Source organism: Tachypleus tridentatus, chromosome 10 (genome assembly GCF_004210375.1).
Source record: "Tachypleus tridentatus isolate NWPU-2018 chromosome 10, ASM421037v1, whole genome shotgun sequence".
In the NCBI taxonomy this organism is placed as follows: domain Eukaryota; kingdom Metazoa; phylum Arthropoda; class Merostomata; order Xiphosura; family Limulidae; genus Tachypleus; species Tachypleus tridentatus.
Window position 1 is genome coordinate 70,510,641 of NC_134834.1, and position 25,613 is coordinate 70,536,253.

Sequence of the window (25,613 nt, forward strand, 5' to 3'; positions counted from 1 at the left end):
TCTGTAACTACAAATTTCCATTAAAAATTATTGTTTGTAAAGAAATCGTTTGGTTTAAAATCCTGACTTACCTGAACAAGCAGAAGATTTGATTGGCAATTTTGAATATAATTTGTGAACACTCGACAGATTAAAAACAAACAACAAAACTGAACGTTTCTTCTTAATATTAGAGTTTTTCTAAAAACCTTTTCTTAGGTATTAGCATACGTTGTGCAATAGAAATAAATATCAACGTGAACCTGTTACTGATCTATGATTTATGTTTTTAAAAGTAAATAACGAAGATTAAGTGCTTTATCAATATTAATAACTACTCTTCATTTTCATCTATGATGTTTCAGATATCTGTAGATTGAAAGCCAATAATGAGAAAACATGCATCGTCATCACGAATTTTCATGTTATGACTAATAATAGTTATATTTCTTCTTTCAATATCCACACCCTTTCAACTGTAGGGGACATTGTGATATGACGGTTAATTCTACTATTCGTTGGTAAAAGAGTAACCCAAAAGTTGGCGGTGGATGGGATGACTAGCTGCCTTCTCTCTAACCTTACACTGTTAACTTAGGGATGGCTAGCGCAGATAGCTCTCGTGTAGCTTTGCGCGAAATTCAAAACAAACAAGCAGATAATAATATTTTTCAACAGAATAATATAGAAGAAAGGAACGCGGTGGTTTATTCTATATATTCAACAAAATGGGTCTTTAGTATCCTTATCTTTCAACGAAACATTGTCGGCCCGGTATGGCCAGGTGGGTTGAGGCGTGCGACTCGTAATCTGAGGGTCGCGGGTTCGCATTCCCGTCGCACCACACATGCTCGCCCTATCAGCCGTGGGGGCGTTATAATGTGACGGTCAATCCCACTATTCATTGGTAAAAGAGTAGCTTAAGAGTTGGCGGTGGGTGGTGATAACTAGCTGCCTTCCCTCTAGTCTTACACTGCTAAATTAGGTACGGCTAGCGCAGATAGCCGTCGTGTATCTTTGCGCGAAATTAAAAAAAAAAACACACAAAAATGAAACAGTGACAGTAACATGCCAAAGTTTATTAGAAATATTTTTCCACGTATCACAAACAATAAAACATACAAGTTAATTCATGTTGGCGAGATGTGGTCCTATGGTAGACTTCGGGATTTGAGAGCCTTCTCCTTTTGTCAACCCGGTATAGAATCCATACAAAACCATAAAATATTCCTCAAAAAGCAATCTGTGGGCGCATTATGAGAGTTACAGTCGATCCCTTAGCGTGAATGTCGGGTGGCAGGGTGTGCTTGGTGATAGCCTTCCTTCCGGTCAGAAGTTCCAAAATCAGGGAATGTATCAGACAGCTTTAGTGGACATGCGCAGAAGGTATAAAATAATTATTTTGCCATAAAAAAAATAATGATCTTCCTACGCATTAACGAACCCATTCAGTTTTTACTTCCATTTGTTTTGTTTCGGTTAAAACATTATTATTACTTCTTTACACGTAAATGAATTTACAGGTTAAATTGTTATTGTTTTTACTATTTTGTTTTGCTTAGTGTAAATTCATCGTTTGTATAATTCAACTAATTTGTTTATTCGAGGAAGAAAATGGTGTGAGTTTCTACTTGCTTCAATTGCAATAACTTAATTATCCGAAGAGAAAAAAGTTGTCGAGTAAAAGAAATGTTTATCGCTTAGTTACTATAGTTCAAATAATTTGATTATCTTAAATGGAAAAGGGACAGCAGTGAAAAAAACATTTGTGGTTAGTTGGTAGTTAATATATTTATAAAAAGTTTATTATTTGAAAAGTGAAAGATACTAAGTGAAAAGGATCTTTTGTTGTGAATATGAAACAATAACTTTTAGTTAATTGTTTGTTTTTGAATTTCGCGCAAAGCTACACGAGACTATCTACGCTAACCATATCTAATTTAGAAGTGTAAGACTAGAGGGAGGGCAGCGAGTCATCACCACTAACTGCCAACTCTTGGGCTACTTTTTTACCAACGAATAGCGGGATTATTGACTGTACGTTATAATGTCCTCACGGCTGAAATAGCGAGCATGTTTGGTGTGATGTAGATTCAATCATAGACCCACAGATTGTGAGTCGAGCGCCCTAACCACCTGGCCATGTTGTGTCCTTTTAGTTAATGTGAAAGTACTTTGTCCCTCTATTTCGAGTATTAAAAGTAATTTCATAAAGCATTAGTTTGTCCTTATATTTTTAAGTTATTGATTATGTAATGAAGAAAAAATCTTTATTATCGGAAGGGATATAGTTAACACTCTGGTAATATTAACGGTTTATTTAGTTATTACGATGTATTTGCTGGTGTTAGTCTCTATGCTTGGGTAGACGTTAAATTATCCAATATCTCAAATATGTTTAAGACTAGTACAAATCGAAAGTTTTTAAAATTTAAAAGGCTTATATACTGCTTTTTATTTATACTTATTGTATCTGCTTTAATTTGCAGGTTGCCACTGCTCAGCCAGGATGTATTTCGTTTGCAAGTTCTTGTTTGTCATTTGCTTCTTTTATAATTACTTATCTTTGTACCTTAGATAACAATCCAGCATTCATCTTTGGATAACTATCCATCTTTGTTCCTCGGATGATCAACCATCTTTGTTATTTAAAAAAAAATAATCTTTGTTCCTAATATAACTATGCAGTTTCGTTACTTCAAAAACTATTCATCTTTGTTACTTTGATACATTCTCAGTGTTGTTCATTTCTCGGCTATTCCTTTTTGTTATTCTTATTTGTCTGTTGCATTTCGTATTTTAAATAGTTTCGAGTTTTAGGCGATACCGGGAAATCGTTTTTTAGTTTTGAACAGCGTGACAGTTCTGTGAACACAAATAGCCTGTTTTTTTTCAATCTCATATTAATTTTTATTTTGTAAGAGAAACGAATTTCGAGAATTAGCCCTGTTTGTGTTTTTTCTGCTTTACAATGTTACTACAAAATAATTTGTTCTTTTCTGTTTGAAATACCACTAAAAACATCATATGCTCTTCGAATGTAAATTCTGACCACAAAAGCATCCAACGCAGATTAAACAGAACATGTGTTATCACAAAGACACAGTTGGATGACTTGCTAACGTCGCTCTCACACTTATTGCTCTTCGTATAGATAAAGCAGCCAATATAAATGCTACAAAGGATGAGAATAGTGGAGTTAGCTTACAAACACGGGGTGTAACTAACTAGATATAGGTGGGTGCTGTCGTGTAAAGGGTAACCGCAGTCTAATGTGGAATGTTACCTACTCGTGATGTAGTGCTTCCTTATAATGAACAATCGTCCAATTTCTCTGTTCCTTTTTTCTTTTACCCCTTGGAAACACCCGTTTCTAGAAGATGTAACGTGGATCATCTCTTAAAATGCAAGTGCCTTTGCCGTTTAGAAACATTTAAAATATGCAATATCACGTCTGTAGTGATGAAACAGGCTTTGATTACCTTGGTTACTATTAACTTTGGTAAACACTGAAAAGCAGAAATAATAATTATGCTTATATACATGTTTTATCACATTTCATTCACGTTAAGAAACTAAGACTATGCTCCCTCTGGTGGGTGTGGAACTTCACGATTCAATATATGCACATGTAATATCAAAGTCATGGTTTCTAGTGGGTGGAATAACTTGTTGTGAAACTCTGCTTGAGGCCTGAATAACAATTTACTCACAAGTTTCGATTCTTAATAATGTTAAACGTTACTCAATGAATATATACATATATTTACACATTCACGCATGCGCATATAAAACAATTACATATGAATGTAACTTTACAGACCATCAACATTACCAGAAATCTAAGACTCGTTTTGAAATTGCTTACTTAATTCACAGACGTTAAACTAAATATGAAACTTATTTTGTTATAATAAAAAAGTACTTTTAAATGAAAAGGGTATTATTTTAGCAATTCGAAACACATTTTTGTTTTTAATCTAAATTGCATGAAAATAACAGAAACGCATTATTTTCCGTACATTTTGCTTTTCAGTAAAATATTTGCGGCTGAAAGGAACGTCTGGACCTTTGTTTTCTCTGAAAAACTTTGAAGGTTTTTCCTTCTAGACTTCGTTATAAAATGACATTCCTTATTATTCTCATTCGACATCTTCAATCGAATCTATCTTTTACTTCGAAATACATTAGGCACTGTTTTTAAGTTCATCATGGATTGTTTTTCACTAACAGTAAATAAATAATCGTTTAAATCTACCACGTTCTTCAGTAAGATCGCTCAGCATTTTCTGTTTGTTTGTGTTTTCTTATAGCAAAGCCACAAAGGATTATCTGCTCAGCCCACCGAGGGAAATCGAACCCCTGATTTTAGCGTTGTAAATCCGGAGACTTACCGCTGTACTAGCGGGGGGGCAGCATTTTCTGTATAATGGTTTATTGCTCTTAAGTTTTAATATGACAAAAGATGTTGTTTTATTTCCATCCCAAATGGAAAGAAATCTTTAAAAATTCGTATGTTCGTGTACAACGACAAACAACGTGACAACATTTGTTTCAGTTTAGTTATTTAATATGTTTAATTTTTACGTCGTTAATAATCAATCTTAACACCATTTTATCGATCTTAAATAATCACACATCCTGGTAGTTAACGTGTAGGACTGCGGATTAGAGGGCCAAGGCTAAAACCACGAGGTTTCTAAGCACAGTTTACACTACCAGCTGTGGCTACACTACGAAAGTGATGTTAAATCCCTTCATTTGAATCCGGAACCAGTACAAAATCATTATGGCGGTAGGTTCTGTTGAATGGCTGTCCTTCCTCTGGTCAGTATCTCAAAATTGAGGACGACTGTAGATGGAAGGCCCTGCATGGCCAGGTGGTTAAGGCACTCGACTCGTAATCCAAAGGTTGCGGGTTCGAATCCCTGTCACCTCAAACATGCTCGCTCTTTCAGCCGTGGAGGCATTATAATGTGACGGTCAACCCCACTATTCGTTGGTAAAAGATTAGCCCAAGAGTTAGCGGTGAGTGGTGATGACTAGCTGCCTTCCCTCTAGTCTTACACTGCTAAATTAGGGATTGTTAGCGCTGGTAACAAAATTATAAATTTAAAATTATAAACAAATCAAACCAAATCAAGCCTGTAGATGGATTCTTGAAGTCTCTGATCTAGTATTTTAGCTAGGTGTTGCTATGGTATCATTGAAGTTGAAAATACTAACCACATGACAAAGTGAGTGAGTATACTTGTATTCAGTGAAACTAGCATATGAAAGGATATATTAATAATTTTCCTAACTTTCATATTATGACTTATTTTCATTCATTTCATAACAAATGGGGTCCACATGTTGTATAATACTGAATAATTTTATGTTGTTTACTACACTACTCTGGTTAAAGAAATTGGGTGAAATCAATAATGTTTTTTACGCAAAATACGTAGGGAATCCCAGCAATAATTAGTGGGTTTTATTGCAGTACAAATATTCGAGCACTTTTATCTTAAGTTGAAAAATATGCGCTAATTTAATGTTACTTTGACTCAGGGATGGATGTAAGACAAGATTGAAATTTAGAAGAAACAAATGTTATAGAGCTCACACAATTCACTACACTAGGTAATCTTTTGTATTTCTTGTCGAGTGTATTTCGCGCGAAGAGGTTAAGAAAGTTCACATGACATATCACATGTTGTTAGAAACCCAGTGACGTCATGATCCCAAAAGCAGTTTGGCACATAGATCAATATATTTGAAGCAGATGAGTCTACAAGTAATTATAGGATTAAATAATGAAAATAATAAATCCATAGTTCTTTACCTTCACCCCTTCTGTCTCTCAATTTCTTCTTTTCATTATAAAATTCACGAGTCGCCCCTTTACTGTTAACGTTTTAAAGACCCAAGCCTACACTCATTTCGTTGCTAGCAGGTGTGACACGATATCATAGTAAGAGCTGATGATAACCCGATCATATCGTTTTTTACCAACCCAGTAGTAAGAAAAGGTGCGTCTAACGTGGCTCTTAACCCAGCACCATACGTATGACACTGTAGAATGATTGCAAGTGTCACCATCTCTCGCCTACAGGTTGAATTTTTTAATGATATTTCTAACTTGAGATAAATGGTACCATAGTTCCAAAAGATGTAGAAATAATTGTCTTTTCAACAATAAATCTCCTTTATTAGTTTATTCTATTTCAGAGACGAGCTAGGCATAGCGTGTCCGTGTTGTGATTCCAAAGGTTCGTGGTTCGTGCTCCGTTGCCACAGAAATTCACTTTGAACTTCATGAGTGTGGGCGCGTTGTATAAATAAATATTTAATAAGAGTACGTCAGCAGCATTGGGTGTTGTTGTTGGTTAGATGTCTTCTTCCTCGTCTATCACTTCAAAATTATGGACGGCTAAACGTAAAGAAAGCTCCTGTGTACCTTCATGTGTCTAAAACAATTTCGCGTATATGTATTCTGGAGCTATTTATCTGTGTATCTAGGTAATAGGCCCGGCATGATCAAGCGTGTTAAGGGTTCGACTCGTAATTCGAGGGTCGCGGGTTCAAATCCCGGTCGCGCCAAACATGCACGTCCTTTCAGCCGTGGGGGCGTTATAATGTGATGGTCAATTTCACTATTTGTTGGTAAAAGAGTAGCCCAAAGTTTGGCGGTGGGTGGTGATGACTAGCTGCCTTCCCTCTAGTCTTACACTGCTAAATTAGGGACGGCTAGCACAGATAGCCCTCGAGTAGCTTTGCGCGAAATTCAAAACAAAGAAACTAGGTAATAGGTATTCTATTTATTCATACGCTGAACAAAACAGTATCCGTTTTTGCCATCTTTTTACCTATTAATTTACTATCATGCAAACTAAGTTTTGCTTCACCATCTTTTATGTTTGTGTGACTGTTTGCTATCACTTGAGAAAGTAAAACAGGTTATAAATGGAGAACACTAATATCTCATGAGAACTCATTACTACACTTTCTTACGACATAGGAACACTTCATCCTATTACATTGGGAACACACTGTTACTCCTTTTACGAGATTAGAACATTGTATTACTCCATCCTATGGCATGGGAACACATTACTACGCCGTCTTATTACAAGGGAACATTTTATTAATCCATATTATTACATAGGAACTTGTTACAAGGGAACACTTTACCACATTATTTCATGAGTGACCTAATAGATGTGCTGATAGTAGGTGACTTTACGATAAGAGAATCGTATGCTACGAGTTTCTTTCTGGCGATCACTGCAAGGCATCAGAGAACTAGTACAAAAGGAAGCGTGTTGGGGGCGCTACGCTCAGAGATGATCCTGGGGTTGTTGCTTACCATACGCTTTTCCTTCTTTATCCCGTGCCTCGTGTGAGTAAATTAAGCAGAAAATAAGACGGTCAGTGGAGCTTTAACTGTGTGTTGTAAGCACGATTTTACTCAGCCAACCGTTGTTATTGTTCAGTTGACTACTTCAGGAAAAATTGGTTCGAGTTAGGTAGTTAGGGTCCTGACTTTCAGCTTCCCGGCACCTAGTGATGATAACGCGTGTTAATTTTTTTAAAATCGCTGATCTGCAGTGGATAGGGAGTGCTCATTGGTTCTAACAGACTCGAGCACTTTTGACTTAACTTGAAAAATATGCACTAATTTAATGTCACTTTAACTCCGGGATGGATGCAAGACAAGATTTATATTTAGAGAATAAAAATGTTCTACAGTTCAGACAATTCGTTAAACTAGGTAATCTTTTGTATTTCGTGTGGAGTGTGTTTTGCACGAAGAGGTTAAGCAAGTTCACATGACATATCATAATTGAAAGTTTGTTGAACATAGTGAACGTCTCTCAGATAAAGAGTAATACACTCTGTGTATTTGGAAACAAAACTTATCACTTCACTGCTTGTTTCTTTCGTATACAAGTCTGACAATTTGAAAACGAAATTTACAAGTCCTCTGTTTATGTCTGATCATTTGAAACAAAATTTACTGGTTGATTGTAACTGTTTGCTCGTACAAGAGTGATCATTCAAAAATAAACCTTTTTATTTGACATTTTGTGTTTATACGCGGCCTTAGTGAGGCCTAGTGCGTAGGAAAGCCAACTCGCAAGCTGCGGGATCGAATCCTGTCACCGAACATACTCATCCTTTCAGCTGCAGGAAATTCTAAACTAACACTAAATCCTACTTCTCCATTAGAGTCGTCACACGAGCTGGCGATGTGTTATTAACTAGAATAACAAAAGGATAACTTGTACAAGATTTATTGTATCATCACTAAAAGAGAAGTAAAACTGTTATTTTATGGATTTGTTTTATCAATAAAAAGGAATTATTTGATAAATTAAAAATCGAGAGCGTATAATGGATAAAAGAAAAACAAATAATTTTTCAATAACACATTACTGAACTGTATAAGTACAAGAGTTTCTGTCTGCCATTTCTCAATCAGTCTTATGTTTTAAAAAGGTTCTCAATGCGATACAAGGACTTTCTGAGCAAAGCCGTCCATAATTCTGGACCGATAAACCAGAAGATAAAGACAGCTAGTCAACTGCACCCGCTGATAATTCTGGAGTTGATTCTTGTCTTGATCAGTGTCTACCAAAGTGGAAATCCTCCTTGTGGAAGGTGTTTGTTTTTTTTGGTGGGGAAGGCGCCAGAAATGGACCGGAAACAAAGACACTGAATTAGTTTTAATTCTAAGTAAATGATAAGCCGATAAAATTTATGTTGAATTAACTAAATGATACATTATGTCGAAAGGAGATGTTATTGTTTTTACTACGGCACTGTGTTCCAGTTACCATACTAAATGTATAGGTTGGGGGATCTCAAACGTTTTTATTCAAATCAATGGAGTCTCAGACTAAAAGAATTTGTGAGCCACTGGTCAAAGAAAGAAGGCAAGCGCTTAGAAAGAATCTATACACTTAGAATAACATGTATTAAGGTTATAAAACAGTATAAAACCACAACAAAAACACGTGCTTACTTTAACACGCTATTTAGATTCACATATATCAAAGATTGAGCAGGTTATGTATTTTGGTCAAACGGCTTTGTTTTACAAGATAAACCTGAATGTCTTATTTTACAGTTGAGATTTAATTTCTCTTGTGAATTACCCATTCAAACGAGGTTTAACGCTTACTTTTCGACGTTCAGAAAGCGTACACATAATTTTAAAAATAAGTTTTTAGTGTATATAATTGTTGTTGTTTTGAATTAAGCACAAAGCTACACACTAGGCTATCTATGCTCTGCCCACCATGGGTATCGAAACCCGGATTTTAGCGTGTAAGTCCGCGGACATACCGCTGAGCCACAATGCATATAAAAATGAAAGATTCAGTTGTATTTAGAATTGCTAAATAAACTCGTGGGGCTAAAAATCATTCATTCAGTTTACGGTTGATTACACGTAAATACTCGAAAACATATTTATCTATTACTTTTATATCTGAACTGAAATTTTTCCAGCTTTATGATATCATGTATTTCTATCGCATACTTCTATCTACACGAATAAAGTGCTTGGATTTCTTTTTCTTGTTTTAATTTGCAAACATCTATGTCAAGGCTGTTCTTTCATAGAAGACTATTCTAATTACAAAGGTGGTATAAAAAGTGGCGACTTTCATTGTCTTTTCAAGGCTGGCCCACGCGGCTCGTCCTATAGTTGTCATAGAAACCTACCCTCGCGCACGCCTTTTTCGTGATAAACCACCAAACTAAGCATCATAAGCTCATTCGTATTGTTTGTCCAAAAGTTACAAATTTAAAACATGGTTACTTACTGTACTTACTATAATAGTCCAAGAAAAGCATCTGCTGTTCCAACATTCTACCATCAGCCTTAATATAAGAAATGTCCATTCAGAAGAAAATACAAGAACATACGACAGAATAGTTTAGAAGAATGTTAAAGTTTATTATGTAATCTGTAACGCAAGAACAGACGACAGAATAGTTTAGAAGAATGTTGAAGTTTGTTATGTAACTATGTAACACAAGAACATACGACAGAATAGTTTAGAAAGAATGTTAAAGTTTATTATGTAATCTGTAACGCAAGAACATACGACAGAATAATTTAGAAGAATGTTGAAGTTTATTATGTAATGTGTAACGCAAGAACAGACGACAGAATAGTTTAGAAGAATGTTAAAGTTTATTATGTAATGTGTAACGCAAGAACAGACGACAGAATAATTTAGACGAATGTTTAAGTTTATTATGTAATTATATAACACAAGAACATACGACAGGATAGTTTAGAAGAATGTTCAGGTTTAATTGTGTAACACAAGAACATACGACAGAATAAGTTAGAAGAATGTTGAAGTTTATTATGTAATTATGTAACACAAGAACATTCGACGGAATAGTTTAGAAGAATGTTCAAGTTTATTATGTAATTGTGTAACACAAGAACATACGACAGAATAGTTTCGAAGAATGTTCAAGTTTATTATGTTATTGTGTAACACAAGAACATAGAACAGAATAGTTTCAAAGAATGTTGAAGTTTTGTTAGGTAACACAGGGCTTTCCTCTGAAGTTAGTGTATAATTAAGTTTAACGGTTGATTACTCAGTGTAATGTTAATAATTAAGACTCAAAAATAAATATTATATTAAACACTGCGGCATTAAATGTACAATATTATAAGCAAAACAAAATATATTTATAGTATGTGTGTGTGTGTGTTAAACACAGAAACATGAAAGTTTAGTAATGTTTAAACATTAAAGCTCACAACAACATTAAGGTAGTAAGAATTGTAATATAATGTTAGACACTGAAGCACACAATGTTTTATTGAGATTTATTAGCTACTTGTAATACATTATCCTCGTGGGTCTTTGTGTATGATAATTAACTTTATTTCCAAACATTGTCTCTTTATTTGCAAATGTTCTTAACTTACAGAAACATTTAGTCTACCATCGTCAGATGTTCTTAACTTACAGAAACGTTTAGTCTACCATCGTCAGATGTTCTTAACTTACAGAAACATTTACGTCTACCATCGTCAGATGTTCTTAACTTACAGAAACATTTAGTCTACCATCGTCAGATGTTCTTAACTTACAGAAACATTTACGTCTACCTAACGTTCGCTGCGAACTGTATTCACAAAATTTACTTCCCACAAATAAAAACTCATGTAATCACAACACAAAGATGCACATTTATCCTTCATCTGATAACAATTCTTTAAATTGTGTTCACAAAGACTTACCTGCTGTACTTGTTCCCGTCTTTATTTGTATAATGAATCTTTGTCTTTAATTAGTTATTTTCCTATTTTCGTATCTTGAGTATGATTCTGATAGCGCTTCTCTCTCTTTCTTGTTTCTCAAAAACGAGTGGTTAGTTTGAAATCAGGACAGCTTTGTAGTCGGCTCTTCAGTTTGCACGGTGTCATGAGAGGCGAAAAGCGGAAGTTCATATGAATAAGCGTTGTCTTCTCTAACACGGGAGAAAGTCTCCGGAGCAGAGGACGTTCATGCTTGACAACTCGCTGTCGTCTATTTTGTTCTCTTTACCGTATTTTCTTCTACCTAGAACATGTTTCGGGAACCAGTTTGACGGCGGCCGGTTGCCGTATATAGAGCCATTTGAGGGTCTCAATTCAGACCCACCTAGTTTTTATTTCTAATCGTCTCGTTCGCTAAGTGGCGCTGCGTTCGCTTTTACCAATTTCAGCCCCGGTTGAACTTGTCTGTGGATGTGAGTTGACTCACCCAACCGTGAATGCCTGGCGTGACTACTGGATCCAAGGGCTCTCTCAGAAACTCAGAAACGCGTGTCGAAACGTTGCGAAAAAGATTTTTAAGAAAGGAAAAGGTGTTTGAACAAAACAATCAAATATCTAGTGAAAAATAATTTTTGTTTAATTTTCACAAATATGTGAATCTGAGGCCGAATTCACACTTTCATTCTCATCATACATCTACTTTACTTATTCATACTCACAGTTCCTGGCATAACAGTTGTTTATGACTACAAAACAGTTTTTACTAGGACTTCCAATTTCCTCGTTTCTAGAGTCATTAGACAAGCTAGGAATATGGCAGGTGTTTTATTTCGATAACTTGTTTGTTTATGTGTGTGTTTGTGTTTTTCTAATAGCAAAGCCACATCAGGCTATCTGCTCAGCCCACCGAGGGGAATTGAGCCCCTAATTTTAGCGTTGTAAGTCCGGAGACATACCGCTGTACTAGCGGGGGGCAACTTGTTTGTTTGTTTCGAATTTCGTGCAAAGTTACACCAGAGTTTTCTCCTCTAACCGTCTTTAATTTAGCACTGGAAGACTAGAGAGAAGGCAAATTAGTCATCTCCTCCCACCGCCAACTTTTGGGATACCCTTCTAGCGACGAATAATGAGATTGACCGTCACATTGTAACGCCCAAAAAGCTGAGCTTGTCTGGTAGCATGGAGATTCCACCATATGAAATATTTCTGTGGGAGTTAACTATTAACTAATGAGAGAAAACATATTTCAATACTATGAACAGTTACCAGAAAACACAACTGTAACAAATAACTATGTATATGATACAATCAGAGTTGTTTCATGAGGTATGAGTTAGTTAAACATCACATAGAACAATCGACAGACTTCTTAACAAAGATAGTTTTAAAACACATTCCAGATATTCCTGAGTTAGATGATATTTTAATTATCGATCGGAATTCTGAGCTTATATAACATTTACACCTTTTTATGAGCGTTTTGGTTTTGAGAAATATTTTCAGTTGTTTCATTTTTTGTGCCGCTCAAATGCCATACTATATTATAACATTGTAAGACATTATATTTTTATACGAAACATTTTTGGATTAGTTATACTATATTATAAACTTAAGTAACAATATTTGTTATTAGTTAATTGTATACATTTTTGTGGTAGTTGTAATTTATTACAATAGATAACGCTAAAACATTACTATCAAAATCATTACATCTCGAGAAAAGCCCGTAAATGTAGACTTAATCAAATTACCTTATTGAGGGTCCTTAACTAACTGTTTGTTTGTTTGTAGTTAGCCACAAAGTTATAAATCCGCAGACTTATTATTGTGTCACTGGGAGGGAAAAGTAGTGGTTCCATCACTACCCGCTACTCCAAGGTGGTCATCCTCTGAATACAAAGTACTAATCGCGTCCGACATTGCGCAGATTTAACAAAAAACAAGATATATTTCAGCGTGGTATGAATAACAGCTCTCAATAGCTGTGTATAAATCTCGTTTTGTATAACAACTAACAGCTGTTTTTCTTCTTTACCAGATGAATATTATGATAAGTTTAAAGTCGTTTTGCAGTAATGTGTAAGGACAATGAAATCAAGGGCTGGACCACCCATCCAGCCCATGTGCACGTCATTGAAGTTTCAACTTATTCATCTTAAACACTGACTAACAAGTAGTTTATACACTGGGCAAATTGTGCGTTCTAATCTCTGATTTCAGTTTTGCGCATATATAAGGCATCGTAACTGGGTTTTATGTATTTACTAGTTTATAGGCTGTCAAACTGAAAGGTCAAGTAGTGCCATCCCACTCCATAACATACCCTAACTTTTCACAGCTAAGTGAAACAAATACATTTTGCGAATTTAAGCTTGACCAATAAAGAAGCAGAGAAATGAAGGTGAGCCAATCGAAATTAAGATAATTCATAAATGAATGCGTGGCGTATTAATAAAATAACTGTTGTTAATATTACGTTCCAACAGTGGCTTTTATATCATATTGCTAAGCAACAAAAGTATAACCTAATATTGTTTTTAGTCTATGTACTGAAAGTATAAAGTGAAATGTATAGACAACAAACCTGGAAAAATATTTGTCGATTTCTTAATTTAGTCTTTTGTTAATTAAACAGGTTTGTTTTTTTTTGTTTCTTGTTATTTAGGCTACTGTCCAGTTAAATCCAAAATTTTCAGGCAAACTGAGAGAATTTCATTCCCTTTGGAAGAGGTTTCATTCACTATTAGCCCGGCATGGTCAGGTGGGTTAAGGCGTTCGACTCGTAATCCGAGGGTCGCGGGTTCGAATCCCCGTTGCACCAAACATGCTCGTCCTTTCAGCCGTGGGGAAGTTATAATGTAACGGTCAATCCTACTATTCGTTGGTAAAAGAGTAGCCAAGAGTTGGCGGTGGGTGGTGATGACTAGCTGCCTTCCCTCTAGTCTTACACTGCTAAATTAGGGACGGCTAGCGCAGATATCTCTGGTGTAGCTTTGCGCGAAATTTCAAAAACAAACATTCACTATTATTGCGTAGTGAGGGCATGTACAGAGGCACATTCGAAAATGGTTAGGAACTGTATCTGGAGCTATTTAGGCCCTCCGCTAGTACAGCGGTATGTCTACGGATTTACAACGCTAAAATCAAGGGTTCGATTCCCCTCGGTGGGCTCACCAGGTAGCCCGATGTGGCTTTGCTATAAGAAAACACGCACGGAGCTATTTGTATTATTTCGTTTTCTATTGTTCTATTGGTATATGCATCACCTTTTGGACCTGAAAGAAGGTGCTCTTTCAGAATTGGGTTGCGTTTGGACATAAGACGAATTAATACAACAAAATTATCTTCACTGTGATCAGGGACCTCTACATATTCGAACTTGTCACCTCGACTCACAATATAAAGCGCGCTTCAGCTACGGTTGGGAGTATTTATTTTATTCTGTTTTACATTGTCACCAGTAATTGAATTAATAATCGAGTCGATTCGAAGTCCAGAATCACGTGCTTGTGATTTATTGTAGGATGCACGTTGAGTATTTCCTTGGTAGTGGGTCTTTGATCCTCACTGCTCAGTAACTCTTATAATTATTAATGTTTTGAAAGGCGTCTTTTTTTTCACGTTTGTTCTATTTTGAACGTTTTGTTGTCAAATTTGTAATGTGGTAGTGGGGCTCCCATCAACGTTCCATATATTCCTGTTTCACTTTGTCACTCACCTCTGTTAAGACATTTTCATTAAGTATAGATGCAGTATCTGTTGTTTAAATGGTGTCTTTAACCTGTAAAGTAGAAGTAACTGCTCCAGAAAATTGTGTTGTAGTTGGGTCTGTTAATTTGCCTTTACAGCATTCTTCATCAGATTGTAGAGTACTGTTTTACCCAAATGAAAGTAGGAGAGACACTGTTGCTTTAGATGCTTAACTGGTGATGCGCTGAGCATGATAAATTACTAAAAATAAAATACTCGCGCATAAAACATTAATAATACTATTTAAATCAGCGAAGTAAGTAAAATGTAAAGTTTAATTAATTATTTACTTTTCAGCACATGCTCGATCCGTGAAACTGACCTCGTAACTTTAAAGTTAGTAAATATATGTTCATGAAATTCGGAAGATTATCAGTAAACATTCCTGGGATTCCGAACGTAATTTATTAACTTATTTGGTGATGTTTTTCTTATGCCTTTTTTATCTTTTTGCATACTAACTATTTTCACTGTAGAACTTCTGTACGGATTTGGTAGATTTGACCGATCTCGTAACCTCCATAAAAATTAGGAAATGAATATAAATTATGCTGCTTTTTCTAGAATGACAACAAACTATAACTCGGAAAAACAAATGTTTCATCTCAGTAGCTTAAATTTTATAACGTTATACATTTACATATATATGTTATATTTATTACACCGACCATTCAGCTGCGTGTGGCCAACATTATGCAATGACGCGGCGAACGTGCACTCATGTTACCGTATCCAAGAATATGACACTGGTCTTTTCAAAGAAACCTGACTCTGCTATGTTTTAGTGCAGTAGAATTTTCTAAAATACACTTACATTTCAGTTGTAAAACATGATATAGGTATATTTGTTATTAATACTTAAAATACATTATTGAATTCCAGTTATTTTTCTTAAAACATAGAACAGTAAATAAAGAATTATAGAAAATAATTATACCTCTTTTAGTTACGAACTTTGAACTAGTTTTCTGTCTACTCTTGGTTGCTAAGCCTTATCAAATTTCAAACGTGGAGGATGTTAAACGAAATAATCTCTTTCTTTTTTAGGTTTTATATATATGTTTGTACATGACCAAGAATAATGAATTACTATATTAATACCATATAATTTCATTATAATTTATCAAAATTACTAATTAAGCCGGTTGTGGCTCCAAAAATATGAATTTTGAGCTTACTAAAGATTTATCTTATCGTTTGAAATATTCCATGAAAGGAAAGGGTTTTCTGTGTAAATAATTTTTTAAAGCTCAGAGAACCACGTGGGGGGAAGGGCATTCCGTGCTAGTATATGACTGTTACGATCATGCATTTCACTTTCCATTCTTATTTCCATCAATTTTATTTAGGTTATATTTATTTTTATCAGGAGTCGAATCATATCAATGTATGTATAATAAATTGTTGTTTGTTACTGGTAATAAATCACATTTATTTAGAAATCAGTACTGTTTATTATAAACAACATATTACTTTCTTTCTACGTCTCTCTCGACTGATTCGTTCTCTCTCACATCTACCGGTCTCTTCCCTTTCTTTTTCTGCTGAAATCCTGTCTTTTACATTCCTTTCTTAAAGGCCCAGCATGGCCAGGTGATTAAGGTACTCGACTCGTAGGTTCAAATTCCTGTTACACCAAACATGCTCGCCCTTTTAGTGAGGCGTTATACCGTGACGGTCATTCCCACTACTCGTTGGTAAAAGAGTAGCCCAAGAATTAGCGATGGGTAATGATAATTAGCTGCTTTCCCTTTAGTCTTACACTGCTAAGTTAGGGACGACTAGCGCAGATAACTCTCATGTAGCTTTGATATGAAATTCAAAACAAACCAAAGAAACCAATCCTTTCTTTCTGACCTTGTACCTGTTTCCTGTATTTCGAATTACAATATTTCATAACTATGGTGGTCTTATAGTTTCTACACCTGCATATTTAGAAAGGCTGCTCTTATACTTGTCCACTTCATATAGCTTTCTAATGACTTGAGAGTGCTATAACCCTATAATTTCTCAGGTATTTATCAAAGTCTGGAATCTTTCTTATAGTCTCCCAACTTCAACTGATGCTACTTTGCACATTCTGTGATTATCGCGTACTGTTAATGGTTATGAATATTGTGAATATCGTATAAAACCGAAACTGTGATGTCATACAAACAATAATCAGTATTAGTGTGATAACCTTATATAAAACTAATATATAAAAAAAATTCTCGATATTAAGGACAGTGCAATTTTAAAGACAACATGGAGGTTTTTATTTCTTTTTTGGTTTGTTTTTTGTTTGTTGTTAAGCGCAAAAATACACAGTGGGCTATCAGTTGTCTGCCTACCCACGAGCATTAAAATTCGGTTCTAAACGTCATAAGTTTAAGAATTTTGTCGCTGGAGATTTTGCTACTGTTTTCAACGATTTTGTTTTGACTGATTTTGTAGTTCATAGGGAATGTTCTGGCGCCAGCTTCTGGTGTTATTGTTTTTGTGTTTTGGACATCAGGCTTAGATTATTCAAAATACATGGTAACGAAAGGCGATAATTCAAAGTTTATTTGGTCGGATTCAGTTTATCCCTTTAGCTATAATTCATTTTTTAAATTTCCTTCTGTTTGACAGACATGATAATTTCAGTATACCTGTTTGTTTTATTAAAGTACTGTATACATAACAAAAAATTAAAAATATCTAATCAATAAAACTGAATTTATTTTCTAAAAGTGGATAAAACTGTGCAATAAATTTTATTTAGATAGTTTTATGACCCAAGCCAATAGTGGCTAAACAGTGGTTGTACGTGAGGCAAACTTATTCATTGAGCCTAAGGTATTATTTTTTTCCAACTTGATGCTATAAATTCCGTTACAATCAATCTTATGTAATTAATATAAATTCTATACGTGGCTCTACCTAATAATAGCGACTAAAAACTGCAACTTATTCTAAATATCAAGTAGTAATTCAAACTGTGTAAGAGCTATTGCAACAAATCAGTTGTTGTATAAATTTCTATTTAACATTATTTTATTATTATAATACCGTAGAGGTTTCTTACGTTTTTATGATTGTCTGTTATAAATTCACTTCAGGCTACGATAGTATAATAAAATACATGATCAATAGCTAGATTTATCTTTGCTTTTTACTGAGACAAAACAAGGCAGCGTCTCAGTAAGTAACGTTTTTGTTTTTTACTGCGACACTCAGTCGACTTCTTATATGACATACGGGGTAAAAGGTTCAAACTGCTGTGTAGGATTTTGTATTTAATTTTTATTTGAAAACTGAGTATTTATGTTCTCGTATTAGTGATCGTATTTTTTAAAACTATACCCTTCTTTTAATTAACTTTTTATTTTATTTTTTAGTTTCTCCAGGTTTTAGCTTCAACAGTTATTAACTATCGTTAATAGCGGCAAATCTGTGGGCTTATAACGGTAAGCACTGAGCTTGAATCTGTTGGCTAAAAACGTTAAGCGCTAAATCTAACGATGAAAAAACACAAAAGTATTTACTTATCTCTTATTGAACAATACCCAGTAATTTATCTTATTATTATCATTTTTAGCATTTTAATTTAAAAGATAGCATTAATGTCTCATCGTCTCAAGACTCAAAACTAAATGTGTATATAAAAAATCAAAATGGTTCCAACAGGAGCGTCCGCAGGGTGTGTTTCATGGAGGAAGGGGAGATGAAAATATGATGTCTGAGTTATAACTAGGGAAACGCAAAGTTGATAATTTAGGGAGGACAAGTCCCCCTCTATCAGGTGGACTCTCCTGAATTAAAAAAATTGTAAGAAGAACAGGTTGTCTTAAAATAATTTAAACCAAATTGTATAGTTACGACGTTGCAGAGAACTGCAATATATTTATATGTTTCTATAATGAAGGTGACAATGTGTACGTTTAGTTTCACGTTCGTCGAATATATATTTTTATTATAGTTACCCTGAAGCCACTGGTGATTCCCCCACGAGGGAAGTACCGTCTCAAGTGATCAACGAAGAATCCCCGAAAATAATCCTTAGGCACGAACTTATTCTGTCACTTTTGAAATATTAAGTGGTGATGTTTTATTCGTTAAACGATAATTTCCTATGCTTGTCATAAGGCTTAATAAGTTTTGACGGCTCTAGTAAGGGTTTTCCCAACAAGCTATGTAATCATTCAGTGACAACTGAACGAAGGTTTTTATAATGCATTCAGAGTCGAGCGTAGCTTATTAGTTAGTGTTCTCAGATGGTAAATCTCAGGAATCATAGTTTTCAGTTTGTTGCTACAAAAAAACAAACAAACAAAAAAAACGTGCTCTGCTCTTTAGGAACATGGGTGCACCTTAACGTATAATAGTCAAATCCCACTATTAAATCAAGCAAAAGCAATTCAAAAGTTGTTTTGTGAGTGCTGTTGATCAGATGCTACCTTTGTTTGCAGTTCAAATTAGGGACAGTTATGTCCACAGTATAGAAAAAGGAAAGTGATACACAGTCGTTATTCAAACTAAGGAAAAATATTCCACTAACATTTGTTACAGAAAGGAACAATGCACTACAACTGAAGCTTACTGTAGGAAGTGATTCTACAGTACACTATAGCTACTACTTAGTGTACAAAATAACATTAGAGTTACTAATTCCAGTACAAAATAATATATTAAAATCGCTGTTTACGAGCGTTTTTTAATTTGATCTGCGTCACATATTAACGTCCGAATCTGATCACGTTTTTAATCACGAACTCCATTAGCATCTATCCTGTATATTCAATAATTAGGTTTAGTATATAAAATGGTTTTCTTGTTAGTTTCAGATTCGCCCCCAAAAAATAAGCGTTAGACAATGTTCGGAATCCGGATACTAAATGTCAAACATTTATAACAAAAATGTATGATTGTGTTTTTTGTTTGAAGTTAACACAATGGGATATCTGTGCTCTGCCCACCATATGTATCGGAACCAGATTTATACCGTTGTAAGTTCGCAGATATACCATTGGCAAAATTTTTTTATAAATTAACGTATTAATGTGAAAGATGTCCATCTGTTTAGCTCTTGAATTGCACATTTGTTTCTTTCTTGTCTCATATCTTAAATATATTTTGTTTAATTTTCTTCGTATAGTCACTTTTGATTTAGTATGTTCCCACGTGTTTTATCGAGTTTTCAACTACACGTTTCAGCTATATCGTGCTTCCAGCGAATCAAAAAACTCGCGGGCTCTCAAATGTCTCACGTGATCTTGGTTAAATCGTGAACATATCACTAATTAATGCTAAGGACAAAATGAGAAATAAAGCTGAAATAAACCAGGTAATGAATAGTGTTAAAATTATATGTTGACAGGATATAAATTACTTATGGCAGCCTGAAAAATTACATATCTTACCAAAGGATGGAACTAACAAGCTAAAAACAAATTTGTTGAGGCAAAAATATCTGTTAATAAATTCACGTTGTGTCTTAAAAGATATTTTGAATTAGGTTTGTAAAATGTTCCTAAAACGTATATAATTTTGGCAAAACTTTGTAATATGATTCTACAATGTCATTGTGCGTAATAACAATACAAATATGTCCATGGTCATTAAAATGTTATAAAAACTTAAGTATGAGTTTGTACCAAGTTTACCGTGAACGATGTTATCCAATATTAAGGTGTTATAACAGAAAAAGAACGATGCTTTACTAGACTGGGTGTGAACACGTCTTATGCCATTAAGGTGTTGTAACAGCACAAGAGTGAACTTTTACTAGGTTCAGTTTTAACATTGCTGTCTAGTTTTATTAAGGTATTGTAACTTATAATACAGTCTTGATCTATTATGGCGTTGTAACAGTAAAAGTGTGAACATCTGCAGAGATTGGTGTGAACACCGTCGTTTTAAGATATTAAAGTATTATAATAGCACAAATGTGAAGTTCTAAGCTTGGTGTGAATACTGTTACCTAGTCTTACTGAGGTGTAACAACGGTACATGGAGAAGTATTTTTAAGGTTGATGTGGACATTGGTGTTTTGTATTATTGATATGTTATAATAATGAGCACAAACTTCAGCTAGGATTAGTGTTAACATAATAGCTTAGTGCAATTAAGGTGTTATAATAGAGCAAGTGTAAACTTCTGCTGAGCTTGATATGAATAATGTTGTCTGGTGTTATTAAAGTGCTAATAAAATAGTAAGTGTGAATTTCTAATCGACATAGGGTGAACCTTATTGTCTATTCTTATTGAGGCATTACAAGAGCACATATACGAAACATTATTGTCCTATGATCTTCAGGTTTAATAACAGTAGAAGTAGGAATTTCTGGTGGGTTTGGTGTGAATATTGTTATCTAGTGCTCTTGAAATGCAACAACAAAATAAATTACAATCGCTTCCTAATCTTGGTGTAAAGAGTAAACATAACTTAGCTGGTGTAATACAGTAGATATACCCTTGATGAAGACCTACTTAACACACAGTTTTGCAGACAAGAAATAAAATAGGCTAACAACGTTTGTTATCTTCCTTCTACCTTTAGTGATATAGTTGAAAATTTTGTAGCCAGAGTGGCAACTTAAGAACTTAATTACTCAGTTAATACAAGTGAATGTCCCATTATTTATAGTCATTTTTGATTGTACTATTTAAATTAAATTTCTTAAATTAACCAAAAATTAATTTTGTTCACTTCACATATCTTTTATTGGAATATATGCTAGAATAATATCTTGCTGTTTATTATTTCTGAGATGAAAATATAGTTTGTTGTTTTCGTTAAGTGAAACTGGAACTTCAGAATCAAAGTTATATTTTAAAAATTACTTCAGTAGAACAAAACAATGACAATGATTGAATATTGTACGATTCCTTATTCAAGGCACTATTGCTTAATCTTTTTAACATTGTTTCCAGGTGGAACAGCGGTAATTCTTCGGATTTACATGCTAAAATCAGGGGTCTGATTCTTCTCGGTGGACGAAGCAGATAGCGCAATGTGGCTTTGCTGTAACAAAACACGCACAAACTTTCTAATATTTATAGTCCAAAGTTACTTCTAAAGCACTTCTCCTAACTGAAACCAAGTTTGCTATAAACAAAAATCAATTGAAAGCTTTTGTAGAAAAATGAGAAAACCCGAAGAAAATTTTTTACAGAAACTCAACACCAGGTCATCCACACGCCTTTACCAAACAAGTTGTGAAGACACAGTTTCATAAGCCTTTTGCACCAAACAAGTTGTGAAGACACAGTTTCATAAGCCTTTTGTACCAAACAAGTTGTGAAGACACAGTTTCATAAGCCTTTTGTACCAAACGAGTTGTGAAGACACAGTTTCATAAGCCTTTTGTACCACACAAGTTGTGAAGACACAGTTTCATAAGCCTTTTGCATCAATACCCTGATTACAGTGTGATTTCAATACCAAACTTTTTATGTTGGTATATCCTAAAAAATCAGAAAAGTCCGCACGATATAAAGTAATGTAGTGTTAATTCTCGAGAAAAAAACCATAATTCTGCTAGCAAGGGAAACTACACATTAAAGCTATTTGTTATTGTTAAAGGCAGACATTGTCCAAAATAGCCTAAAAAGTAGCTACATTTGACATTTCAGTATTTCCCATGGCTATATTAACCAAATAACCTATTTCCTTGGGAAAACCACTTATCTAGGAACACTGTTTTAACTTTACAAAATTAGACTTTTCAGGTCATGATGAATGTGAGATAAGAAGGAAGGAAAATTAAAATAGCTGTAACTTATATTTAATAATATTTAATAATACTTATCATAAGATATTAGATTAAATTTTTAATCTAATCCTTTAATTTTTTTTGAGAATCAGAAGAGTGTTAATTGATAGTAATTTAACTACAAGTGAGTCACTTGAACCAAAAACTAACAGCATACTCAATAATAAATATATATACTCACTTGTAGAAGGTGCAAAATATGGATAAACTTATATTATGTTCTAATAATTAACCATATTAGAATTCTTATGCATAAAAATAATTTTGTATTACACATTTTCGATTTTTTTCTATTCTTATTATAAAAAAAACCATGTAATGTTTACAACAAAAAATCGTGTTTACTCTTATAAAACGTATTTCGGTTACAGTCACATATAGTTATTTGTTTTATTCGAAACTTTTCTTACAATTTTAGACAATATCTACATGTACACGTTTATATATTTGTAAGAAAGCACAATAGTTGTGTAAATTACTACATCTATTTGTAAGAAAGCACAATAGTTGTGTAAATTACTACATCTATTTGTAAGAAAGCACAATAGCTGTGTAAATTACTACATCCATTTGTAAGAAAGCACAATAGCTGTGTAAATTACTACATATATTTGTAAGAAAGCACAATAGTTGTGTAATTTATACTTCTTCTAAAAAAAAGCTTAAGCCAACAGCTCCAACTTATTGTTTGTTTTTTGAATTTCACACAAAGCTACTCGAGGGCTATCTGTGCTAGCCGTCCCTAATTTAGCAGTGTAAGTCTAGAGGGAAGGCAGCTAGTCATCACCACCCACCGCCAACTCTAGGGCTACTCTTTTACCAACGAATAGTGGGATTGACCGCACATTATAACGCCCCCACAGCTGGGAGGGCGAGCATGTTTGGCGCGACGCGGATCCGAACCCGCGACCCTCAGATTACGAGTCGCACGCCTTAATGCGTTTGGCCATGCCGGGCCACCCAACTTACTTAAAAAACAAAGAAACCCAAAAGCCATACAGAAAAAACGTCGTCCAGTTAAATAAATTTAGAGTATAGACTGTCTGTGAGAGAACTCGCAAAGTAATGGAGATAAACAATGTATCACGATTAAACGTTTCTGTAAACCTCATAAAGTAAATAAAATTAGAAGTAAAAATAGAAATAATATTTAGCAACGAAAACATTAACTAAAGTCAGGAGTCTACAATGTCCTACGTCTAAAACAACCTAGAAAATAAGCGATTCTAATGAAACAGAAAAGTAAAGAAGAAAATATGTATAGATAAATTATTAAAAATCATGATTTATAGTAAATAAATAAAAATAATTCTGTATTTAGTTTACCGCTTCCGTTTTAGATATGTTGGAGCAGTACAGTGACATTTAATAGTTTGATTTTTTATATTATCAAATCATGACATAGAAACTTCGTATGTATTGATCTTTTAGCACTTAGTATTTTCATTTTATAAATAAACTGAATCTTGCTCTTCATATTGAAGATGTAATAACATGCTCTTCACATTCTCTAAAGGATACGTTGTTAAAGAGGGTGCTCAGCCGTGTATATAAACACACACTCATGTGTTGTGTTTACAAACAAAATTTATCATTGAACAAAAATATTCTTCATAAAGAAAATGGTGAAAATTATGTTTCCAAAGTACTAATCATACAGATGGTGACACTTGAAAGAAAAATATTGCTTGTTATTAAGCACAAAGGTACACAAATAGCCAGCCATCTATTCACTACCCATCACAGGTATCAAAACCCGATTTCAAACAGCATAAGTTCGATGTCATAATTACTGTACTACTAGGGAGCGGAAGGAAATTAATAATTTTAAAATCAAATATTTGGCCACAGAAACTTTTGATTAGTGTATGTTTCTCGAACGTTGTTGATTGGCTTAAAGACCAACTTAAACAAGTTTATTGTCAGAGGTTCAATGCTCGAAACTAATACTAAAGGAAATAAATCAGTTTTTGGAAAACATCTTAGAGCTTTAATTTATAAAACTTCTCTAAGCTTCTATGTAAAACATTCTTGTTCATTCTTTTAAACGTTAGTTTGGCCAGAAATAGTCTTTTCTAGATAAACATTTAAAGTTTGCTGTGTCTCGAGAGATTATCTTGATGAAAATTCATCTTATTTTTGACTAAACGATCGTATTGATTCATTCGTCTCTGGTGATTTGAGTGATAGCTCAAGGATTACTTTATTTATTGTCTGTATGTAACGCAATTCATTCAGCAATTACAGAAAAATGATGTTCACCAAATGCAACAAGTATCTGGCAAATGTCGTAGAGCATATAATCCATTAATACTGAGAATAGCTCATTAAACCTCATCACACCAGACCGAGAAGAAAAAAAATGTAAGAAATAATTGATATTTCAATAAAAAAAACATATATATATATATATATATATATATAACTCGAGTACTTTAAAAGGTGGATTTTTCTTTTTAGGGTTTAATTGAGGTTCAGTTGTTCACTCTAGGAGAAGAAATATCTATCTTTTGAAAGCGTTTGGGTTAGAGGGTTTCGTTATATGGTTTTTATTGTTGCATGTTAAGACTTTTTGAACCTATGTGTTTTTTTACCTCGTGTTTGTTTGTGTTTTTTATAGCAAATCCACATCGGGCTATTTGCTGTGTTCACCGAAGGGAATCGAACCCTTAGTTTTAGCTTTGTGAATCCGTAGATTTACCACTGTCTCAACGGGAACTTTACTGACCTCATGAGTGACTTTGATGGATGTAGACAAGACCAATGGGTCAATAGTTTGTTGTTATTTGGAATATTAGTGTTTCCTCCCCCCAGTGGCGCAGTGGTATGTTTGCGGGCATACTATGCTAGAAAAAGGGTTTCGA

At 34.2% G+C, this 25,613-nt stretch overlaps 1 protein-coding gene and 1 long non-coding RNA gene across 4 annotated transcripts in view; one reads left to right on the forward strand and one right to left on the reverse strand.

Annotated features, from left to right (window-relative positions):
- Positions 1–11,643, reverse strand: part of LOC143229526 (calpain-9-like) — a 78,295-nt gene extending 66,652 nt beyond the window's left edge. The window contains exon 1 of one of the 3 annotated variants that reach the window (XM_076461989.1): positions 11,243–11,643. Coding sequence is in view for 1 of the 3 variants with exons in the window: in XM_076461988.1 (XP_076318103.1) it covers positions 9,804–9,840 (37 nt within the window). In the remaining 2 variants the exon portion in view is untranslated. Of the gene's footprint in view, positions 1–5,806; positions 5,926–9,803; positions 9,849–11,242 lie in introns of those variants that run through there. The other 2 variants (XM_076461988.1, XM_076461990.1) reach the window with 2 other exon arrangements.
- A 4,653-nt stretch (positions 11,644–16,296) lies between these two features.
- On the forward strand, positions 16,297–21,367 carry LOC143228109 (uncharacterized). Its single transcript, XR_013015198.1, has 3 exons — positions 16,297–16,397; positions 18,373–18,441; positions 18,954–21,367. It is a non-coding gene; the product is annotated as an uncharacterized LOC143228109 (long non-coding RNA).
- Positions 21,368–25,613: the final 4,246 nt, after the last annotated feature.